The sequence below is a fragment of the Betta splendens genome, chromosome 11 (genome assembly GCF_900634795.4).
Source record: "Betta splendens chromosome 11, fBetSpl5.4, whole genome shotgun sequence".
In the NCBI taxonomy this organism is placed as follows: Eukaryota; Metazoa; Chordata; class Actinopteri; order Anabantiformes; family Osphronemidae; genus Betta; species Betta splendens.
The window spans coordinates 777165-800171 of NC_040891.2; the positions used below are offsets into that span (position 1 = coordinate 777165).

Sequence of the window (23007 nt, forward strand, 5' to 3'; positions counted from 1 at the left end):
AATAAACTAAAAAGAAATTCCTATGTGCAATATTTGTGCAATAAACCCTCACATTACTCCATAATCACCCTACCCACCTGTATATTGTTGTACTGTGCCAACACAACTTGACTTTTAATTCTTTCTGCTGTATTTTTATTTTTCTTCTCTATTTTACTTTGTGCTGTTGTGACGCAATTTCCCCACTGTGGAACTATTAAAGATTTTCTTATTATTAATATTCGTAAACCACTGAATGTACTGTATATAACTCTTGATCATCATCTGGAAATTACACAATTATTCAAAAAGAACAGACAAGCAAACAGGTGTTTATATTTACTAATAATTTATTCTTAAGAAAACAAAATAACCATTTTACAGTGATTAACCCTTGAGATAACATGATGCACTGTCATGATGTGCGATATCTTTGCTTCTTTTTACTTCCATTTAGTGAGACTTCTGTCGTTTCCAGAACCTCTTGACTTCGCTGTGTCCCTGCGGTGTAACCACCATCACCCTGTGAGTTACATCCTGCCACACCAGGCAGCTCAGACTCTGCACCAAAAAACAAAAAAAGGGTTAAACGCCAGTGCTACTAAAGTAAGAAAGGCACCGATGGAAAATCTCTGAGGTATAGAGGGCCAGGGAGGTAGAAAACAACCTTTAAATGCATTTTTAATATACTAAACTCATTAGGACAAAGTGTGCGGTTTATATTTCATATCTTTATTATTCAACAAGTACACCATCAGTTTCAATTATTTTTATTTCACCACTAAAGATTAGTAAAAAGTCTGCATCAAAAGTACTGGTGTTTTATTATGTAAACAGAATTTGATAAGATTTGCCTTTGATATGAGTCTGTCAAACTAAAAACACCATGCATATTTTTTATGTAGATTGTGTATGTGATGTGTTTAAAATAGGAATTTTTATAACATTGACTAGAATTTGTTTTTGGTTGATACCATCTAGTAGAGAAGACGTTTACGTCGATGTTCCCAGGCTCAGAGTGTGATAGTTTTTAATTATGTCACATGGTTGTTGTAGAAAATCTATAATAATCTTCCAGTTGCTCATTCTGAGTATAATTGAAAGGACATATATGGGGCTGGTGGATTCTGGGATGGCCACATGAGTCACCGGTTCGAATTCCCGTGCAGAGTAAGTGGGCATCCAGTGTGCGCCCTTGGGCAAGGCCCTACAAGCTATTGCCTACCTCATATGACGATGAAAGACAATGAACCACATGGCTAGTGGAACAAGAAAGAAATGGCTGTGATGCGAGAACAAGACTCTGACTAAGGTTACTTGAGTAGTAGCATTCCAACAGAGAGGTTACATGCGAAGAATGTGCGGTGAATGGGAATGGAGAAACCCACATTCAAGGCTGACGGCGAAGCAACAAGTAGCTCAGTGTTCCAACAACCACAAACGGCAACTGCTATCACAAATTGAGATTGACAACACAAATGCTACGGCAAGGGGGAGCCAGGACGCCAGGTCAGAGGGGAGATTTCATCATCTCCCCAACTGGAAATTGGCTACGAAGCCCCAATGAGACATGCTGAGCGAGGCAGCGACTGACCATAAGATCATGGCGAGATTGAGCAGGCAACTCCAAAGACAACTACAACGGCTAAGTAAAGTACCATCAGAAAGTCACATGGAAGATGTGAAAGCAGCATTGAGAGCGATCCCTACCACAACAATCACAGAAACCACTGATCCTAGAGGCGCTTGGCTATAAGAGCAACCATGAGAAACAATACCCACCATGGAAATGAAGGTTGGAAGCAAAAATCAAGGCAGCTTGGAGGGAAGTGAGCCAAATGACAGAGGCCCAGAGAGGTGCAATGAAAAGGCAGATGCCCATACTTGAAGCACTCGAAACTGCCAAGCAAAGGCTACAAGCCTTGGCCAGCTGCCTAAAGTGATACACCAGAGATAACGAAGCCAGACGAATAAACCGGCTGTTCGAAACACAACTTGAGAAAGTGTACTCTCAATGGCAGGGTAATAACAGCAGAGCAGACCCACCAAGGCTGGAAACTGAACAGTACTGGAACGATATATGGGAGAGGGAGGCATCACACAACAGACCGCAGCAACATCCCTGAACAAAATCCAGTGACTATCACAGTGGCAGACATCCAACAGAGAGTCTCAGGTATGAAAAACTGGACAGCACCCGGCCCTGACATGATCCATGCCTACTGGCTAAAGAAGCTCCATGCAATCCACGAGCGCCTGGCAGCACAAATGAACCAGCTGCTAAGGGATGGAACTCACCCTGAATGGCTAACCGAAGGGTGAACGATCCTGATAATGAAGGATTGCTCAGGGTAAAGTCCCATCCAACTACCGGCCAATAACCTGCCTCTCCACAACTAATGTCAGGCATCACCACAGCTAAGATAAGTGGGCACATGGGTCAATACATGAGCGACGCACAGAAGGGCATTGGTAAGGATACCAGATGAGCCAAACACCAACTCCTGATTGACAGAACAGTCGCCCAAGACTGTAGAGTGCCGACACACCAACCTGTGCACAGCCTGGATCAACTAAAAGAAAGCCTATGACTCAATGCCACACACATGGATCACTGAATGCTTGGAGCTGTACAACATCAATAGAACTCTAAGGGCCTTCATTGCAAACTCGATGAGGTTGTGGAGAACCACCCCTGAAGCCAATGGGAAGCCACTTGCCCAAGTATCCATCAAATGTGGCATATACCAAGGAGATGCACTGTCCCCACTGCTGTTCTGCATAGGTCTGAACCCCCTCAGCCAAATAGTAAACAAGACTGGCTATGGACACCGACCACGGAACGGGGCCACCATAAGTCACCTCCTCTACATGGATGACATCAAGCTGTATGCCAAGAGTGAGCGAGACATCGACTTGCTGATCCACACCAACGGGATCTACAGCTCGGACATTGGGATGTCATTCGGACTCAAGAAATATGGGAGGATGTTGACAAAGAGAGGCAAGATAATCCACACAGAAGGGGTCTCACTCCCAGAAGGAACAATAGCAGACATTGAGGACAATTACAAGTACCTTGGAATACCACAGGCAAACGGCAACCTTGAACAGGCAACAAGGAAAGCAGCAACAGCCTAATACCTCCAACAAGTAAGGCAAGTCCTAAGAAGCCAGCTCAATGGCAAGAACAAATCCCGGGCAATAAACAGCTACACCATGCCAGTGATCAGATTCCCTGCGGGAATAATACGGTGGCCAAAGGACAAGATACAGACCACAGATGTTAAGGAACGAAAGCTCCTCACCATGCATTGAGGGCTCCATCCCAAATCCAGCAACCTAAGACTGTACGCTAGCCGCAAGGATGGAGGCCGAGGACTAGTGAGCGTGAGAGCCACTATCCAAAATGAAACAGATGACGTGCTGAGTGAATGTCTCAGGCAGTGAAGAACAGAGGATGAGATGCTGGAAGAGGGACCATCATGGGAGGACAAGCCCTTGCACGGGATGTACCACAGGAACATAACTGAAGTGGCTGATCTCAACAAATCCTACCAATGGCTTGAAAGGGCCGGGCTGAAGGACAGCACAGAGGCACTCATCCTGGCTGCACAGGAACAGGCCCTGAGTACCAGAGCCATAGAGGCCCAGATCTACCACACCAGACAAGACCCAAGGTGTAGACTGTGCAAAGAGGCCCTTGAGACAGTCCAACACATAACTGCAGGGTGTAAGATGCTGACAGGGAAAGCATACATGGAACGCCATAACCAAGTGGCTGGCATAGTATACAGGAACATCTGCACGGAGTATTGACTGGAGACCCCAAGGTCAAAGTGGGAAACACCCCCCAAGGTGGTAGAAAGCGAGCCAAGATCCTGTGGGATTTCCACAATTTTCAACTTTTCCATTAGTGTGTATTGCGTGAGCTAGAGTGCGTGATGTCACAGCTAGAGTGTGACGAAACGTTTTTTTAAGACAGAACTTCTTTCTTTAACTCATCACCAAAGCCACAGTTTTTTAGCTATTTATATCTTTTTTTCACTCGTTCGTAGTCATACTCATCTCCTTTTTAATGATATGTCTGGTTAAGCCCTCAGACCTATACTTTAGTCTGTAGCTGCTTCAAAGTGTAACATTTTAAAATTGCTAACAATTTTTGGTTTTCGAATAAAAAAACTCATACCAGTTGCTCATTAAACCATTGGCATTCATAAAGTGAAGTTATTTCTTTGACAGCTATTATGGTTTAATTGTAACAAGCATGTTTAGCAGGGGTGCAACTCTGCTTTCTCAGAGCAGAATGATCCTGATTTTCCCGCCTTTCATCTCCATGACAACGGCGCAGCTGCAGCTTTGACTGACAGGTCAAACTCCTGATGCCCATTGTAGCAGCTCTATGCATATTACTGCTTAGTTCATTACACGATTTGATTGTTTAGTAATTAATCACACTTCCTCTAAATCCTTTCAAAATAAAAGCAACAAACCAAATATTTAGGTTTAACAGCATTATTTTTGCTTTTGAAGGGGTAATTGTGAATAGGTACAGTCGTAGCACTTCAATGTGTCAGCCTTTACGGCAATCTGTTTGCATTTTCAGCGCGGTATCACCGAGTTTTTAGCGCGTTGGAGCTGTGTTGCGTCTATTTGGCCTATAGGTGGCAATCAGCCCCCACACTGGCCTCTATGAGGCTGTTTTACACTTATGTTATATAGGCCCATGTAGAGCATGCACGTCTCAACGCCTCTCTGGTGTAATGGTTTGTTTATTGTTAACAGCCTTGACGTGTCAATTTTTTTACCCCGGGTTCGAATCCCGGTGGAAGCAGGAGTTGTAATTACTGAACATTTTTATATTTTCGCATACAAGAAAATAACAAATGTTTAATAGGGCTGGCTGCCTGTATTATTTAGCAGAGCTACAGCGATGTTCCCAAGGGGTTCACCAGCCGCTTTCAGCAGTGAGTCATAGACGGACGTTGTTCTGCCCGCCTTCAAGTAGACACGGATCTCTTCACAGTTTTTTCAAACGTAGATTGTGTTAATTTCGTTATTTATATACAACAACATGCAAATGCTAAAAATTACAGAAAAGATGACTGTACACCCATCAAGTTTGGGTGAACAGAAAACGCTTGAAAGCGTTTCCGTTTTATATTCCGTTTATTTCGTTATTACTCCTTTCACCTGTACCACATAAAGTCATTGCAGAGCTACAGCCGTGTCCTACAAAGTTAACCAGCTGTTTATTTCGTTATTCCCTCTTTCATGTCCGTCTGGTGAATGAAAGTGGGCGGGGCCATCCACGTCCCAGAGCGGGAGACTGGGGGAAGGGGAAACACACATCAACACGCAGGACAAAGATCTGCGTTTCTCTGCCTGCTACAGCCTCGGCTGCGTTGGGTTGTTGAGTGTCCCTTTCACCTGTACCGTATATGAAAAGTGTTCTTACGAAGATGATCAGTCGCTTTCAGAATCAGAATCGTTTTTATTCCCCAAGTTTGAACAGGGCAAACATTATTTTTATTTGTTTAAAAAAAATCCCATACGGTTTGCACTGTAACGTCACCAAAAATTACAAAAATCGACAATACAGTTTTAATAAATGTGCAATAAAAATATAAACAGAAAACGCTTGAAAGCGTTTCCTTTTTATATTCCGTTTATTTCGTTATTTTCCGTTTCACCTGTACCACATAAAGTCATTGCAGAGCTACAGCCATGTTCCCAAGACGTTCACAAACGCATGGACGTTGTTCTGCCCGCTTTCATGTAGACACAAAACTCATCAAAGTAAAATAGAGCACAGTGCAGCATTTGCAATTACAACAGGCTGAAAGAAGAGGCTGTAGCAGAGGAACACAGGTCTTTGTCCTGTATGTTGATGCGTCCAGCCCCACAGTCAGCGCTTACCTTTGCTACGGGACAGATAGCCCCGCCCACTTTTATTTTTCAGACAGATATGAAAGTGGGAATAACATAATGAACGGGATGTAAAGTAAAACGCTTTGAAGAGTTTTGTCTACATCAAAGCGGACAAATCACATGTGAACGTTTTAATTTTTTTTGTAAATAAAAATAATGTTTGCCCTGTTCAAACCTGGGGAATAAAAACGATTCTGATTCTGAAAGCGGCTGATCAACTTCATAGGAACACATTTCATATGGTACAGGTGAAAGGGACACTAACAACCCAACGCAGCCGAGGCTGTAGCAGGCAGAGAAACAATTAATTTATTTTTATTATATGATATTCTCTACAAGTTAGCAGTGGTAGTCTGCCAGACTTGTGTGAAATACCATAAGAAGAGTGTTTTAAAAAAGTCAAGTGAAAGGTTTTGGCGTCTCACAGCCTACGTAGGTGCAGCTGATCACGCTGCCCGATCTCCCATGGAGCTTTTTCTTTGTTTCGGAGCTAAAGTATTTTACACCTATTGACCGAGTGGAGACAATATGTTAATGTCTTTGTGTCAATACGTAGTAGGGGATGGGGTTTGAAGTTTGCTTTGTAACTGAATCAACATCAGACGCCGTAACTCGTGCGAAGCGAGTTCCAAATCCACTGTATTGCCTGTGTAATAAAACATTGTTTTTCTGCAGATATTGTGGTAAATGTCATTACAGTAAAGTATAATAATGCAGCTTCCGTTTAAAGGGCACATTGCCTATGTCTTAGTGTTTTACCTGTTTAATTGCACCAAATCGTTGAAACCAAATGAGGAAACGGAAAGCGGCTTTAAATCTTTTTAGCTTGTTTTTTCGTTTTTAACACGCTGCTTTGAATAAATGCCGTTTGTTTCTTTTTAATCGAGAAACGGAAAACGGTCTGTGTATGTTCCAACTGTTTGATTTGTCCCCCAGAATAAAATCTTTTTTTCCACAAAACGAGAAAACGGGAAACGGCTTTAAATCTAATTCCAGGTCTAGTTTTGAAAACACTGTTTTCAGCTCGTTTATTTGGTTTTAACACGGTGCTGTGATTAAATTCTGTTTTTCGCTTATATCAAGAGAAATAAGGAAGCGGATGTTCTTTGTATTTTATTTTCTGGACAATTTACCTAGAAAACGGCTTGATTTATTCTAGAGGGGGAAATCAAACGTAGAACGTACACAGACCCGACACAGTACTTACACACGAGGACATACTGTATAAAGGCAGCAGCGAGATCAGCATTTGACAACAAACACTAGCGCGTATAGACAACTTGATCCAAGTCATCTGCCTATGAATAAGCGGCTCCTCAGCACCATCGTTGGAACGTCACGTCACTGTCTGCTTCAGACAGTGACGCCACTTCCCCGATTCTCTCGTTGCCTGCATTATCACATGCATACATTTCTGGTTAAGCTCTACCTGGACACATCATCTGTCATTCGGGCTTTTCATTCAGAGTCAGAGCAAACTATAGGTCATTGCGGTCGGAGTAAATTTTAAGAGTTTGGTTAAACTTAAACGCTGCTATAACGAGAGAACGACTTAGTTTTTCGTTCTCTGCTTTTTTCTCAAAACGAAAAATCAGATTTAAATAAAACTCCGTGCCTTGTGTCGAAAAAACAACACTTGAATTCCGTTTGTCGCTCATATAAAGAGAGGACGAAACGAAACGAATCCAGTTTGTTTTGTATTTTTTCCTCATGATCAACAAACCAGAAGAAGAGTACAAATATGCATATAAAATACATTTATAACACAGATTGATGAATAAATATAGATTCCTATTTTATGTTATTATACTTATATTATTCTATTGGATTGACTGGAGGAGGGACTGTGTCTCTCGGCTGGCCTGAAAACTGTGTAAAAACATCAGCAGCTTCGGCAATTGACAACAAACACTAGCCCACACTAGCGAGCAAAGACGCATAATAATCTATAATATTTATAATAATAAATTTATAAAAAAAATTTAAATACAATATAAATGAACTACTCTACATTTAATGATACAATACCATGACATCGTTTTTTGTGCCTAGTGTGCAGACACAGATAGAATTGTGAACAGTCGGACCTCACATCTTTGCGCCACCTGGTGGTTAAGACGAGACAAGCACCCTGATTTTTTTCAGCTTGCTGCAGGATTAAAAATCCTTAGTCAGGGACGCACCCGTGGTGCGCTGGCGACGCGCACGTACTGCGGTAAAAAAGGTGGTCGCTTTGAAGTGCTACGACTGTAACAAGACTATTTTACAGTTTAGCTATTAAGCACACAGCTCCTCTAAATCCTTTCAAAATAAAAGCCCAAATTCAGATCAGTTCAGATTCAGATCTTTAGCTAAAAATAACAATACTTCTGCTATCAACTAGTTTATTATGACTATTTAATAGGACTACTTTACTGTTTAGCAATTACCTGCACAGGCTTCCTTAAGATCCTTTCAATATACCAGCACCAATCCAGATCTTTAGCTAAAAACAGCAGTATTTCTGCTTTCAACTGATTTATTAAGAGTAGTTAATTAGACTATTTTACAATCTAACAATCACTTACACATGCTTCTTACATACTCTTTTAAAATAAAAGCACAAAATAAATGTATCAGCTTTTGTAGTCATTTTTATGCTTCTGAATTGGTAATGACTGCTAATAAATAACACTGTTTTATCGTTTATCAATTATCCACACACCTTTTCCAAATACTTTCAAAACACAAGTTGGACTTTGTATTTCTGCTTTCAACTGGTTTATTATGACTAGTAGCAGTTCTTTGAATTTTTAGCAAATCTATTTCAACTTTCCTCAATTTGAAATTCAACTGCTTCAGGTTCTTCTGCAAACATTCAGATCTGTTTAAACAACTCATTCTCTTCAAATACATTTATCTGTGCTTTACATGTTTCAGTTATTTTAAAATGTCTTAAGTGTTTCATCTACTTTCAGCTCTTCTTAGCAATACATCCAAAATGGCAGCATTCACTGTGCTTTATCTAGATACTATTATTATTATTATTATAAGTATTATTATTATTATTATTATTATTATACATAATCAAGACTGTTGATTGCTAAAAAGAAACTTGTGTGGTCCTTAAAATGCCAACGTAAATGGTGCCTCGTGTGAGGGGTATCTTATAATTACTAAAAAAGTGCTCCTTGTGCTCCATGTAGAATTTTTGTAGTCTGAATTTGACTAGAATACTTGTGGTTTACAAATCTTGAAAAATAAGTACAGCTGCTAAATTAATTGAAAAATTGAATTGAAAAAATGGAGTATTTAGTGTTAAGCATTCATAAAGAAAATGACTTATTTAAAAACCTTCTATAAAAGGTTATAACTGAATAATTACTGAAACAGTTAAAAAATGCAGTCCAACCTGAGCTTGGTCTCGAAGCACCTCAAAGTCTGCCTGGGAAAGGAACTGGTTATACAGTACTCCTGAATGAGAGACAAACAACATCAACGTGAAACAGGTGAAGATATAACCTCTATTACAGTTCAAACACCGCGTGACGCCAACAACCATCATTCAGACAAGGAGTGTTAATACGGTGGCTTGTAGGTACAGATTGGACTTTGACCCTTAGAAAATTTAGATTCATCCCAATAAAATTCTTTAAAATAAAAAGCTTTTATTTTTTATGTAAGCAAAAACAATGTTATTTTTCTTTATCTTTATGGTGGACCATGAAATTTACCTGTGGGTCATCATAGATATACAGGTGGTGGTCATATAATTAGAATATCATCAAAGACACTGAATTTAGGGTTTTCATTAATTGTCAGTTACAATTATAACAAAACGAAATATACCATTCAGTATGTAATGAATGAATGAAATACATTAATATATATATATATATATATATATATATATATATATATATATATATATATATATATATATATATATATATATATATATATATATATATATATATATATACACACATATATAAAAAAGCTTGCACACACCCTCTGTAAACTTAAGTCGATCTCTCTCCAGCTCCCATAGTCTGATCTGATCTGTTATGGTTGGAGGCAGCACAGGGGTCTGAAGAACAGAGATGGCAGATGAAAATGTGTTGATCCAAAGCCTAATCATTGATAATTATTAGCATGTGACATGATAGCTTTAATGTACCTGTTTGAGCAGGACAGGATGAGCTCTGGTCCTTAAAAAGTGTATAATCTACAGAGGTTGTAGCAAAAATAACAAAGTGACAAGAAGATTAGTAGCCACAAGTCCACACAATGTCACTGTGCTGTTTTGGTTAACAGACAGTTACTGTATGTTGGCTAACGTTCAAGATTAGTCACACTATCCTGTGTCAAAGTCAAAACTCAAAATCCATGTGTGTCACAAAAAGTCGTGGCCCAATAACAGTAAAACTATCAGAACATAATTAGTAGAATTATGATAAATAATCACAGAAAAAAGAACTACACTTAATGCCATTATTTTTAAATAGTTCAAAGAAAATGTTTATATTCATGACTAATTTCGATTACTTGGCACAACCAGATGTCACGCTGGTTATACAGTTTTAGTTCAAGCTGACGCTATATAAACAACTGCACCTAGTAGGTGTGTTTTTATGTGACCAATGATCTGACTGGAAAAAGACTAAAACAAGCTTTCCTACACACATTTTTTCCTTAATAGGTCTATGTTATACAATCAGATAGTAAAAAGAAATTGCCCCTCTCCCAAAGACAATTGATAAAATCATGTACCTTTAGTGGCTCTGTAGAACTTCAAAGTCACAAATGTAAATAAAAAATATTTTGGAAATGGAGTGTTTATTGATGTTCAAAACAGACATAATGCTGTTTGTATCTTATCTGCTTTAAACTTGTGACTTTGGTTAAAATCAGATGTTTAAGAACATTTTATGAAAGATGTAGAGAGAAACTAAAAAGGTGCATTGGTGTACTTTAAAGTAGTGTATAATTTTAACTGTTATGTATCCCTGGTGGGAAAGCCGAAAAAGAAGTTGTAGTAGATGTTCCATATGTAGTGGTAGTACCTGTTGTGCGGTGATGCCATTGGCAATGGCCTGTTGCACTGACTCTCTTGTAATCTGAGCCACCACTACATTGGGGAAGCGATACAGCATTTCGCTGAAGAGAGCCACCAAAGCAATCTGCAGTTCAGAGTCTAAGAGGGAAACAAAGACACAGCAGTGTTAAAACCCAGCTGTTGTTGTTGCAATTAGCTAATCCTCCAGTGCTCAGACATACTTGTGTAGGCATAGATACGATAATTGGTTTCTACAACAATGAAGCCTGTTTCTCCAGTACTGAGGGTAGATGTCATGCAAGAAGAGGATGAGAAGGTAGTAGTAGTAGTAGTAGTAGTAGTAACCCCTGCAGCCAGAGTGATGGCCAATCTGGTGGGGTAGTACCTCCTTGACTTCCTCTGAAGACAGAAAAGAAAACACACACAGAACAAAATTACTCACTACACTACTATGTATTTGGTGAGTACTACTACTGTATGTTCTGTTGTACATGACTTATACGAACTATTACAAGCTATTATAACAATACTACAACACTCTGACTGCTGCACGTGTTTTACACACACACACACACACACACACACACACACACACACACACACACACACACAATATAATTTATACAATTTTTCTCTGCTAAAATACATGAAATACATTAGAGATTTAAACTTGTCAATTGTGATGGCTGCATAGGCTTTACTTGACAGGGCATTAGTTCTATTTGTAGCGTACATCTATTCATCCATTAATTTTCTACCGCTTTTTGCCGTTCGGGGTTGCGGAGAAGAAGTTAATGCTGCAAAGCATTCACTGTATTTTTTTTCTAATCTTTATTATTATTTTTCTTCAATACGTTTTTCTGCATCTAACTAGTCCCGCATACTTTCAGCTACAGAAATGCGCTGTTATTTTTAAAATGTTTTTCTCATTCATATGTTTCATATTTTTCATATTTTATTAATTTTATTTTTTCAACTTTTCTTTCCCATTAAAATGAATGGAAACAACTTTTGAAATTTTCTTCAGCTTTGTCTAATTTAAGCTTTAACTACTTTCGCACTATTAATCTCCCAGAAAGCTTTTAAATATCTTTAATATTACAAGTGAAACCCCTTAATGTTTAGCAGCTCTATGCATATTACTGGTGAGTTCTTTGCACTGTTGATTCCCCATAAGAGCAGTTGTAGACATTAAGTTTTTTAAACTACCTCATCTTTCTAATAGTTGAGGGGGTGTTTTTAAAAAGGAATTAATTCAACATAACAGCATTCAACAATATATGCAAATTTATAACAGAACGTGGTGTTAACAGAAGTGACCCTTAATGATGAACAATTTTTGGTTAGGCTCTTCATGTTACTATAAAAGACTAATCTTTATGTTTAATTACAATTTTTTTTTTATTCTTTATTGCAAGCAAGGCCAATCAACTGAATGTCCAGTTAAATCCTGCACTTATCTATAGGTGAAATCATTCATGTCTCAGTTGCTCAGATTAGACTTTGCAGGCAAAGAGACACATAGCAACAACACCTCTTGGTGAGCTCCCTTTATAGAAAGCAAGGCACAATTGTTTTTCGCACACGTAACAAAACACTGCTTGTTGATGGTCACTCCCACACACAATCCCTTCACTCACAGTGTACCACACAAAAAAAAGAATAAAAACAAAAAGAACACATTACAACCATAGATGAACAAAATGCTAAATTAATTTCACCAAAGCATTTTTTGAATCCTAACTTTAACTATTACACTACAGACACAAGAACGGTTGTTTTACCCATAAGCCTTAGCGGCTCAGGGAAGGACTAACCGCTGTGGTCCACTACAATATGTAAAAACTAAAATTGCAATGATTGATGCATGATTTTGTATTAAAATGTGCTAATTTGCTTTAGGTTTACACCTTTGAGACTGTTGCAACATTCAAGTCTTTGTTTAATAAAATAAACATGTTAAAATGACCAAGCATTTCTTTCCATCTGGAAGAAACTTTTCAGCCAAGTTATCTTGGAAGAGCTCATCGGTTCAAGTTCCTGACTCTGGAGGGGGGGATATGGGCTTTCTGTCTGAGGCATGTTTATGCAATCACATATATTTGTATTTCCCAGATAAATTGAGTATACTATATTAGTAATCTATATCATAAACGAAGAACTTTTAGAAAGTTTCAGTTTTTCGATTAGGATGTTTACAGCCCCTTCTGAGCAGTGATTTAAGCAGGTAGTGTGGCTGAGTGGCTAAAGAGCATGACTCTAATGCAGGAATTCCTGGTTCGAAACCTGACTGGAATGTATTTTTCAACAATTTTCAGAAGGATTTGCAGCACTGTAGTCATGTGTGAAACACTTTATAGTTTTTATTAAAATCAAACTGCTTTTGTTTTATTTGACAGCTGCTACCTCTTCCTTTTAAATGTTTCCACAACATTCAACTATTCTTTTAGCTCTCGGACTCTATTTACCTATTTTAATACATTCAGCTATATTTCATCAAATTCAGCAATCCTTTACATACTTCGTTCATTTTAGCAATTCTTTAATTTCAGCAGATCTCTTTGAACTTTCCTTAATTTGAAATTCAACTTCTTCAGCTGTTAAAAAAATGTCAACTCTGTTCAGAAACATTCATCTATATTTTATGTGCTTAAGCTACTTTCAGATATGTTTTAAATGTTTCAGCTATTTTCAGCAATACATTCAGCATGGAAGCATTCACTGTGCATTTTCCTATGGAAATGCTTCATCTAGTTCTTATTATTTCGCTTATTATTTATCAGCGTCTGTCATCGTCATACTTTGGAGTAGAAACGTCATTTCAACTTCAAAAAGCGTCTATCATGCAACTTTCTCCTTGTAAATCAGCGTCCTCGTATCTTCTATACATTTTTGTGAGCGTTTAAATACTCTGTGGTTTTTATTAAATTTTCAGCTTTTCCATTAGTGTGTATTGCTTGAGCTAGAGTGCATGATGTCACAGCTAGAGTGCGAGGGCTCAATTTTTTAAGACAGAACTTCTCTTTTTAACTCATCACTACAGCCACAATTTTCACTCTATCAATATAATTTTTAAAATTAAATTACTAAATACTAAAATGTAGTCCTACTTGTCTTCTCTCAAACGATGTGTCTGGCTAAGCCATCAGATCTACACTTTAGTCGCTATCGGCCTCAAAGCACAGAGAGATCCTTTATTTTCCCCATTGACTCTAATGATAACTTTGGGCAGACATTTGGGAGGAATGCAGAAGGAGACACATTTTGAAATTGCGACTGTGGCTACAGTCTTTAGTCCTCAAACATAAAATTCAAAGCTGTTACTTATTGAAGCCTTGGGATTCGTAAAATGAAGTAACTTTTATGATACCTATTATGGTTTAGCTGGAACAAGTCTGGTTATTATTAGCACAGTGAGCCGGATTTTCCCACGTTTTGTCTCCATGGCGACGGTGCAGCTGCAGATTTGAGAGACAGGTCAAAGTCCCGATGCTCAGTGTACACAGCAGTTTTATGCTTATTACTTATAAGTCATCTGCACTATTGGATTATGTAGTAATTAAGCACACTTGCTATAATTCCTTTCAAAATAAAATTACCAAGCCATATAATTAGCTTTAATAGCAATATTTCTGCATTTGGCTGGGTAATTATGACTATTTAAAGATTGATTAACAGTTTAGTAATTACCCATACATTCTTCCCCTAAGTCCTTTCAAAATAAAAGCACCAATGCAATTTATTAGCGTTAACTGCACCGTTTTTTCCTTTGAATGGTTGACTATTTAAAGACTAATTGACGGTTACGTAGTTACCCCCACACATTTCATCTAAATTCCTTCAAAATAAAAAAGGACCAATGTGATTTATGACTTGACTGTGACTACTATGACTGGCAAGATTTTTGGAAAATTTCTGGTTCTGACTGAATAATTACCAATCGTTGACTATTTTACAGTTCGGTAAATCACCACACATACACTTAATATTGTGCTTTTATTATGTAAGGGCTTAATATAAATGTTTTACTATAATAGGGCTTTTTTTGATTTTGAAAGGTAAATGATGACGACATAAAGTTTAGTAATTACTCCCACACAACCTCTAAATCCTTTCAAAATAAAAGCACCAATGTAATTTATTACAATGAATGGCAAGATTTTTGGTTCTAAATTGTTGATTATCACTAGTTATTAAACTCTTACACAGTTAAGCAATTAATTACAAATACTTCTTTTAAACTCTTTCAATTAAAAAGCTAGTCAGCTTTTTCATGATTGTCAACAATGCACCTTGGTCAACGTTTTATTCTTTGACATCTTTTGATCTTGGTCAACTTTTGAGTCATTTTCATCTTTATAATTTTTTCATCGTTTGACCCTAATCTTCATCTTTTCAGTCGCTGTCATCATTTTAATCTTTGTCAATGATTTGTCATTTTCATCGTTTTGACGTACTCAACTGTTTGACGTCAGCAGCGTAATGACCGTTTGGCATTTTTTCAACAACAGAACAGCTCTCCCACGTAATTTTTTGAGAAATTACCAGTACTATCCACATTCATTTAAGTGGAAAATTAGGTTTTGGTTGTTTGTTTTGTTCTTCATTATATTGAATTATCATTTGAATACCGTTGTTTGGATTTCCCAGTGTGTTGTGTTTTGATGACTTTCATTGAGTTTAGTTAGGTATTTGTCCTTAGTTACCAATGTGTCTTAATGGTCTGATCAGCCATTATGTGTGTCCTGGTGTTTTTGTTCTTGAGGTCAGATGTCTTTGTCCATCTTTTGGTTATGTTGCTCAATTATTTCTAGATTAGTTTAGCTTTGTTGACCTCTTTCATGGGCCTAGTTTGTTATAATGTTTGTATTTTTCTTAATATTCCCTTATAAATAAAAAAATAATAATAAAATAAAATAAATCTAATCATTTTTTTAAATCCATTTGTGTTCCTCCTGCCTGGTCCATCACATCAATGATACATAACGAGTTAATTGTTAACTGTGTTTATGTGGCACTGGTCCTAGTTTAAGTGTTTGTGTATCTTTTTACTAGCCCAAATGCCTCACCTTCCTTTGAAAGACCAATCCAAATTCCCGCAGGTGCTGCAAGAAGGTAAGTAACAATTCGCTCATGCCTTCCACAGAGTAATCCTGACATGTAAAAACAACACAGAAATACATACTCAGAGAAATGCATTATGAAATTCTGAAAACAAACACATACACAAACTTGCACAAAGTTTTGTCTGTACTCACCCTGCCCAGAGTAGAGAAACTGAGCTGGAATAAGAATGACAAGATCTCCACCAGGTCCATCCCTCTGGACTGCAAAAAACAAACCATTAACTCTATGCAAGTACTTAAGTAAATGATACATCTTTAAAAAAGTTGAATAGACATAATTTTTGTGTGTGTCTCTCTCAGAACAATTCTCTTCTACAAATAGGGAGCCAATTATATGTATGTATGTGTGACATTATTCAAAGTTTGGTATGTAAGCACCTGAGCTGTTTTGAGGTACTGTAATGTGAAGTACCACAGCTGAGAGGCCGTGTCCAATAGAAGGAACTGGAAACCAGCCGAGGTGATATAGGGTGCCTCTCCTGCCTCACTGAAAGTAAATGAGACAGGACAGCGTGATGTAGAAGGCAAAACCTACGCTCTGGTTTTCACCAACACACAAATATTTCCTCTTTTTTCTCTTCATCTTTGACCATGTTCCTTGTATTTCCCCAAAGCTCAGTATAAAGTATAAGGTAAATTTTAAAATAAATATAGAGTAAATATCTTAAAGCTTGTAGCTGGCAAAACTTTTAGTTATATGAATATTATAATAATTCACAGTTATGAACGGGCCTTTATATTAGTGTAAACAACTGTGGAAATCCCCACATTCACCTCCAGTTTCTTCTGCAGAGCTGTTTGTAGAGCTGCAGAGAACTGGTCACTATACCTACATCTTGGTTTTAGTAAAGCATCAGTCGAGTCAGTCAAGTTCTTATACTTGTTACTTCTATTCAAGAGTAAAATAAGATACTCCCAGTGAAGCTAAAACTAGATTTCTGAACTTACTGGAATAAATAGTTCCTTGGACAGTAGTTTTGTAAGTATGACAAAAGAGAGACTTACCCTTTACATTCAGTTCTCAAAGAGTTGACAGGCTAAGAATTTACAGAAACAACAAACAATGCCATCTCTACCACAAATATTAAATACCTTTTCATGAGGCCTGCCTGGACCAGCAGCTGAGCCAAGTCCTGGCTGACAGCAGCATTGGGAGAACCAACCATGAAATGCAAAATGACCTCCCAGCGCTCCATAGCATAGCGGTCCAGGCTCTCAATGTCCCGGGCATGTCGATCAGGCCCCAGCGTGCTACCTTCATCCACCCATGCTCTACCCCTTTGAGACAACACAGAAGGCTACTATTAGAATCACTGTACAACTGTATCCAAACAACTGTGGCACACTATATAATGTAGGTGAGAAAATTTCCCCACCCACCCTAAAGTGTTTTTTGCTTTTCCTATAAACAGGTATACAGCGGGGGAAATAAGTATTTGACATCAGCATTTTTATCAGTAAGGGGATTTCTAAGTGGGCTATTGGCACAAAATTTGATGTTGCCATCAAGCCAAGTACTGAATTTACAAAGAAATCAGAGCATTTAATTATATAAGTTGAGTAATAATAAATAGTTAAATGACACAGGGAATAAGTATTGAACACATGAAGATAACAAGGTGCAAAATGGCATAGAAAGCCAGGAGATCACCTGAAATCCGTCAGTATTGATAAAGAAACCCTGCCAGTGCCCTATCAGTACTAATTGATATAGGCTGCTTTATGATGGCCTATAAAGGCTCCTCATTATCCAGTAAGCAGACAGGAAAGACTTCATGATGGGCAAAAGCAAAGAACTCTTTCAGTCCAAAGAATAATGAGGAGAGTTTTCCAAGAGCCAAGAACCACTCTGACAGAACTTCAGGAAGACCTTGCATCAGCAGGTTCTTTTGTTTCAAATAAAAACTATAAGCAATGCACTAAACCACCATGGCATCCATGGACGCTCACCACGCAAGACTCCATTGTTGAACAAAAAGCATGTTGAGGCTCAGTTAAACTTTGCAAAGGGCATTTGGAGAAGCCTGTGGATTATTGGGAGACTATAGTATGGTCAGATGAAAGCAAAATTGAACTTTTTGGCAGTCATACTACCCACCACAGTGCCAGAAATGGCACTGCCCACCACCCCAAGAACACTATACCAACAGTTAAGTTTAGGGGTGGATGCATCATGGTTTGGGGTTGCTTTTCAGCAACAGGTACTGGCAGACTTCATATTATTGAGGGCAGGATGAATGGAGAAATGTACTGGGACATTCTGATTAAAAATCTCCTGCCATCTACCAGAAAGCTGAAAACGAAAAGAGGACATTTCAGCAGGACAATGACCCCAAACACAAGGCCAAGGAAACAATGATATATTGTTTCCTTGGCCTTGTGGGCCTTCCTTGGCCAGTATATATATATACTGGATCCTTGGGCAAGACCTACAAGCTACCGCCTACCTCATATGATGATGAGAAACAATGAACCACATGAGATACCGGCTCAGACGTAGCGCAGTCTAACAAGGTCTGCGATAGGTGTTGGGGAACCAGAACACCTTGGCGAGAAGTGGGCTACTGGAACAAGGAAGAAATGGCTGAGATGCGAGAACAAGGCTCTGTTGGAATGCTACTACTCAAGTACCCCTAGTCAGAGGGGTTACATGCAAAGAATGTGCGGGGAATGGGAACGGAGAAACCCACATTCAAGACTAATGGCGAAGCAACTAGTTGCTCAGTGTTCCAACATCCATAAAACGGCAATTGCTATCACAACATGAGATTGACGAGGTACAACACAAATGCTACGGCAAGGGGGAGCCAGGACGCCAGGTCAGAGGGGAAGTTTCACCATCTCCCCAACCGGAAATTGGGTACGAAGCCCCAATGAGCACAGATACGCTGAGCGAGGCAGCGACTGACCTGAAAGATAAGATCATGGCAAGATTGACCAGGCAACCCCCAAGCCAACTACAACGGCTAAGTGAAGTACCATCAGAAAGTCTCATGGAAGATGTGAATGCAGCATTGAGAGCGATCCCTACCGCAACAATCACTGAAACCAATGAGCTGATATACGCTTCAGCATCAGTGATCCTAGAGGTGCTTGGCTATAAAAGCCATGAGAAACAAAACCCACCATGGAAACAAAGGTTGGAGGCAAAAATCAAGGCAGCTCGGAGGGAAGTGAGCCAAATGACAGAGGCCCAGAGAGGTGCAATGAAAAGACCAATGCCCAAGAGGTACAGCCAGATGCCCATACCTGAAGCACTCGAAACTGCCAAGCAAAGGCTACAAACCTTGGCCAGCCGCCTAAAGAGATACAACAGAGACAACGAAGCGAGACGAATAAACCGGCTGTTCGCAACACAACCTGCAAAGGTGTACTCTCAATGGCAGGGTAATAACAGCAGAGCAGACCCACCAAGGCTGGAAACTGAACAGTACTGGAAAGCCATATGTGAAAAGGAGGCGTCACACAACAGTGATGCACAGTGGCTGGTGGACCTGAGGGAAGACCACAGCAACCTCCCTGAACAGAATCCAGTGACTATCACAGTGGCAGACATCCAACAGAGAGTCTCAGGTATGAAAAACTGGACAGCACCCGGCCCTGACATGATCCATGCCTACTGGCTAAAGAAGCTCCATGCAATCCACGAGCGCCTGGCAGCACAAATGAACCAGCTGCTAAGGGATGGAACTCACCCTGAATGGCTAACCGAAGGGTGAACGATCCTGATAATGAAGGATTGCTCAGGGTAAAGTCCCATCCAACTACCGGCCAATAACCTGCCTCTCCACAACTAATGTCAGGCATCACCACAGCTAAGATAAGTGGGCACATGGGTCAATACATGAGCGACGCACAGAAGGGCATTGGTAAGGATACCAGATGAGCCAAACACCAACTCCTGATTGACAGAACAGTCGCCCAAGACTGTAGAGTGCCGACACACCAACCTGTGCACAGCCTGGATCAACTAAAAGAAAGCCTATGACTCAATGCCACACACATGGATCACTGAATGCTTGGAGCTGTACAACATCAATAGAACTCTAAGGGCCTTCATTGCAAACTCGATGAGGTTGTGGAGAACCACCCCTGAAGCCAATGGGAAGCCACTTGCCCAAGTATCCATCAAATGTGGCATATACCAAGGAGATGCACTGTCCCCACTGCTGTTCTGCATAGGTCTGAACCCCCTCAGCCAAATAGTAAACAAGACTGGCTATGGATACCGACCACGGAACGGGGCCACCATAAGTCACCTCCTCTACATGGATGACATCAAGCTGTATGCCAAGAGTGAGCGAGACATCGACTTGCTGATCCACACCAACGGGATCTACAGCTCGGACATTGGGATGTCATTCGGACTCAAGAAATATGGGAGGATGTTGACAAAGAGAGGCAAGATAATCCACACAGAAGGGGTCTCACTCCCAGAAGGAACAATAGCAGACATTGAGGACAATTACAAGTACCTTGGAATACCACAGGCAAACGGCAACCTTGAACAGGCAACAAGGAATGCGGCAACAGCCTAATACCTCCAACGAGTAAGGCAAGTCCTAAGAAGCCAGCTCAATGGCAAGAACAAATCCCAGGCAATAAACAGGTACGCCCTGCCAGTGATCAGATACCCTGCGGGAATAAAAGGTGGCCAAAGGAAGGGATACAGACCACAGATTTTAAGACACGAAAGCTCCTCACCATGCATGGAGGGTTCCACCCCAAATCCTGCACCCTGAGACTGTACGCTAGCCGCAAAGAAGGAGGCAGAGGACCAGTGAGCGTGAGAGCCACTATCCAGGATGAAACATCCAAGATCCATAAGTACATCAAGGATAAGGCTCCGACAGATGGCGTGCTGAGTGAATGTCTCAGGCAGTGGAGAACAGAGGATGAGATGCTGGAAGAGGGACCATCATGGGAGGACAAGCCCTTACATGGGATGTACCACCGGAACATAACTGAAGTGGCTGATCTCAACAAATCCTACCAATGGCTTGAAAGGGCCGGGCTGAAGGACAGCACAGAGGCACTCATCCTGGCTGCACAGGAGCAGGCCCTGAGCACCAGAGCCATAGAGGCCCAGATCTACCACACCAGACAAGACCCAAGGTGTAGACTGTGCAAAGAGGCCCCTAAAACGGTCCAGCACATAACTGCAGGGTGTAAGATGCTGGCAGGCAAAGCATACATGGAACGCCATAACCAAGTGGCTGGCATAGTATACAGGAACATCTGCGCATCATCAGGAAAAAGGAACATGAGAAACTAGAGAAATACCAAGGGCTCAGAGAAGAACTGGAGAAGGCTTGGAAGGTGAAGGCCACAGTGGTGCCTGTGGTGATTGGAGCACTGGGGGCAGTGACCCCCAAATTGGAGGAGTGGCTACAACAGATCCCTGGAAAAACATCCGACATCTCAGTCCAGTAAAGTGCAGTCCTAGGAACAGCAAGGATACTGCGCAAGCTTCCTGGTCTCTGGTAGAGGACCCGAGCTTGGAAAGTGGATGAGACCACCCGCGTGGGGTGAGAAGGGAGAGTTTACATATATATATAAATAATTTTACTCGAGGTACTTAATGGTTACTCAATTGACCCTACCCGCCGAGCAGACCTATCTTCAGGTTGTCCTTGAACACTGGATTTAAAATGTATCCCTGCAGTCCACCTGGTAACTGCTGACTGTGCCAAAGGCGAAGTCCTGACAACGCTGAGACACATTTGTCGTGGTCCCTGCAAAAGACATAAATCAGGTTGTTACTGTAAAATGTGTAGTTCACACATAGAGAGAAAAAACAGATGAGAAAATAGCTGCATGAAAAAAATATATGACTACATATATGTCAGTAAAATATTCTCCATTAGCACAGGACACAACTGCTGGTAGAAGTCAAAGAAAGACGCACTTCTTACTGTCTTTCTTCACCCACAGTGCCACAGCTGCCTGAGGAAGAGGCCGACCCAAGAACACCATTCGCATTACATAATTTTTGGCCAGAGGGGGAAGTTCCCTGTTAAAATATCAAACAATAAAAATTTGCACATCACAAATGTCCATGTTAGTACAATTAGGATCACAACAAGTATGCGCTGTGCTATGTGTGTGTTATAAAACTGAACTCAAAAACAATATAGTTTTAACACAGCTGAGTGTGAGGGAAGGTTTTCGCATAGTTTTAAAGATTAATGCAGAAATCAGATCGTTTTTGTAAATAAGGCAAGGGTAATTTTTTCTAGTAAAAATAGTAAGCACTGTAACATCTGTATTGGGCTTGTGTGAAAGAAGAACTGGTGAGGAAAGTATAATTCATTTCATTTATGTTGAACATTTGCTACCTAAATGTATTATTTAAAACTAGTTACCTGTAGACAGCCAGGCAGGTGGCTGGATGGTTATACAGTCGGTCCAGAACATCAGGACTGAGCTCTCGCAAATATTCGTGCAAATTTTTACACTGTAGTTGAACACGCAGTTTCATTTTCTACACACACAGACAGGGACGTGGTTAAATGCACAGTGGCCGACAGTGCCAACAACAATCCCTATTCAGCTGTTCACACTTTAAAGATGTATACGTGCAAGAAAGATCCTTGCATTATTGTTAGCTTAACCCGATAATACAACTTACCGTGAATAAAGATGAGATATGGAGTAAGTACTGACTTTACGCCTCTTGTATGTGCAAAATAACAGCATTGTTTTCGGCCGTCAGTTACGGCGCCATGTTGCTATGTCATGTGACCGTATTCTTTGTCCTCGTTTTCTTCTGCTTCATCTTCCGGTTAATGAGCGGTTGGCAAGCAACAATATCATGTATTATCGCCCCCAATTGATATGGAGTGTAAACCCGGTATTGAGCTCAACCAAATGAAATTAAACAAATTTAATGTTCTTCTAATCAAATTAGTAGATTAAGAACGATATCAATGA

General features: G+C 39.9%; 1 protein-coding gene across 1 annotated transcript; it reads right to left on the bottom strand.

Annotated features, from left to right (window-relative positions):
* Positions 1-311: 311 nt before the first annotated feature.
* On the bottom strand, positions 312-22865 carry gtf2h4 (general transcription factor IIH, polypeptide 4). Its single transcript, XM_029166915.3, has 14 exons — positions 22706-22865; positions 22440-22558; positions 21983-22087; positions 21678-21809; positions 17167-17352; positions 16453-16561; positions 16207-16275; positions 16018-16101; positions 11170-11347; positions 10956-11086; positions 10070-10117; positions 9901-9979; positions 9302-9363; positions 312-540 (listed from the first exon to the last, which is right to left on the bottom strand). Exons 2-14 carry the CDS (start codon positions 22553-22555, stop codon positions 433-435), a joined length of 1407 nt encoding a protein of 468 aa, XP_029022748.1. The 5' UTR covers positions 22556-22558; positions 22706-22865; the 3' UTR covers positions 312-432.
* Positions 22866-23007: the final 142 nt, after the last annotated feature.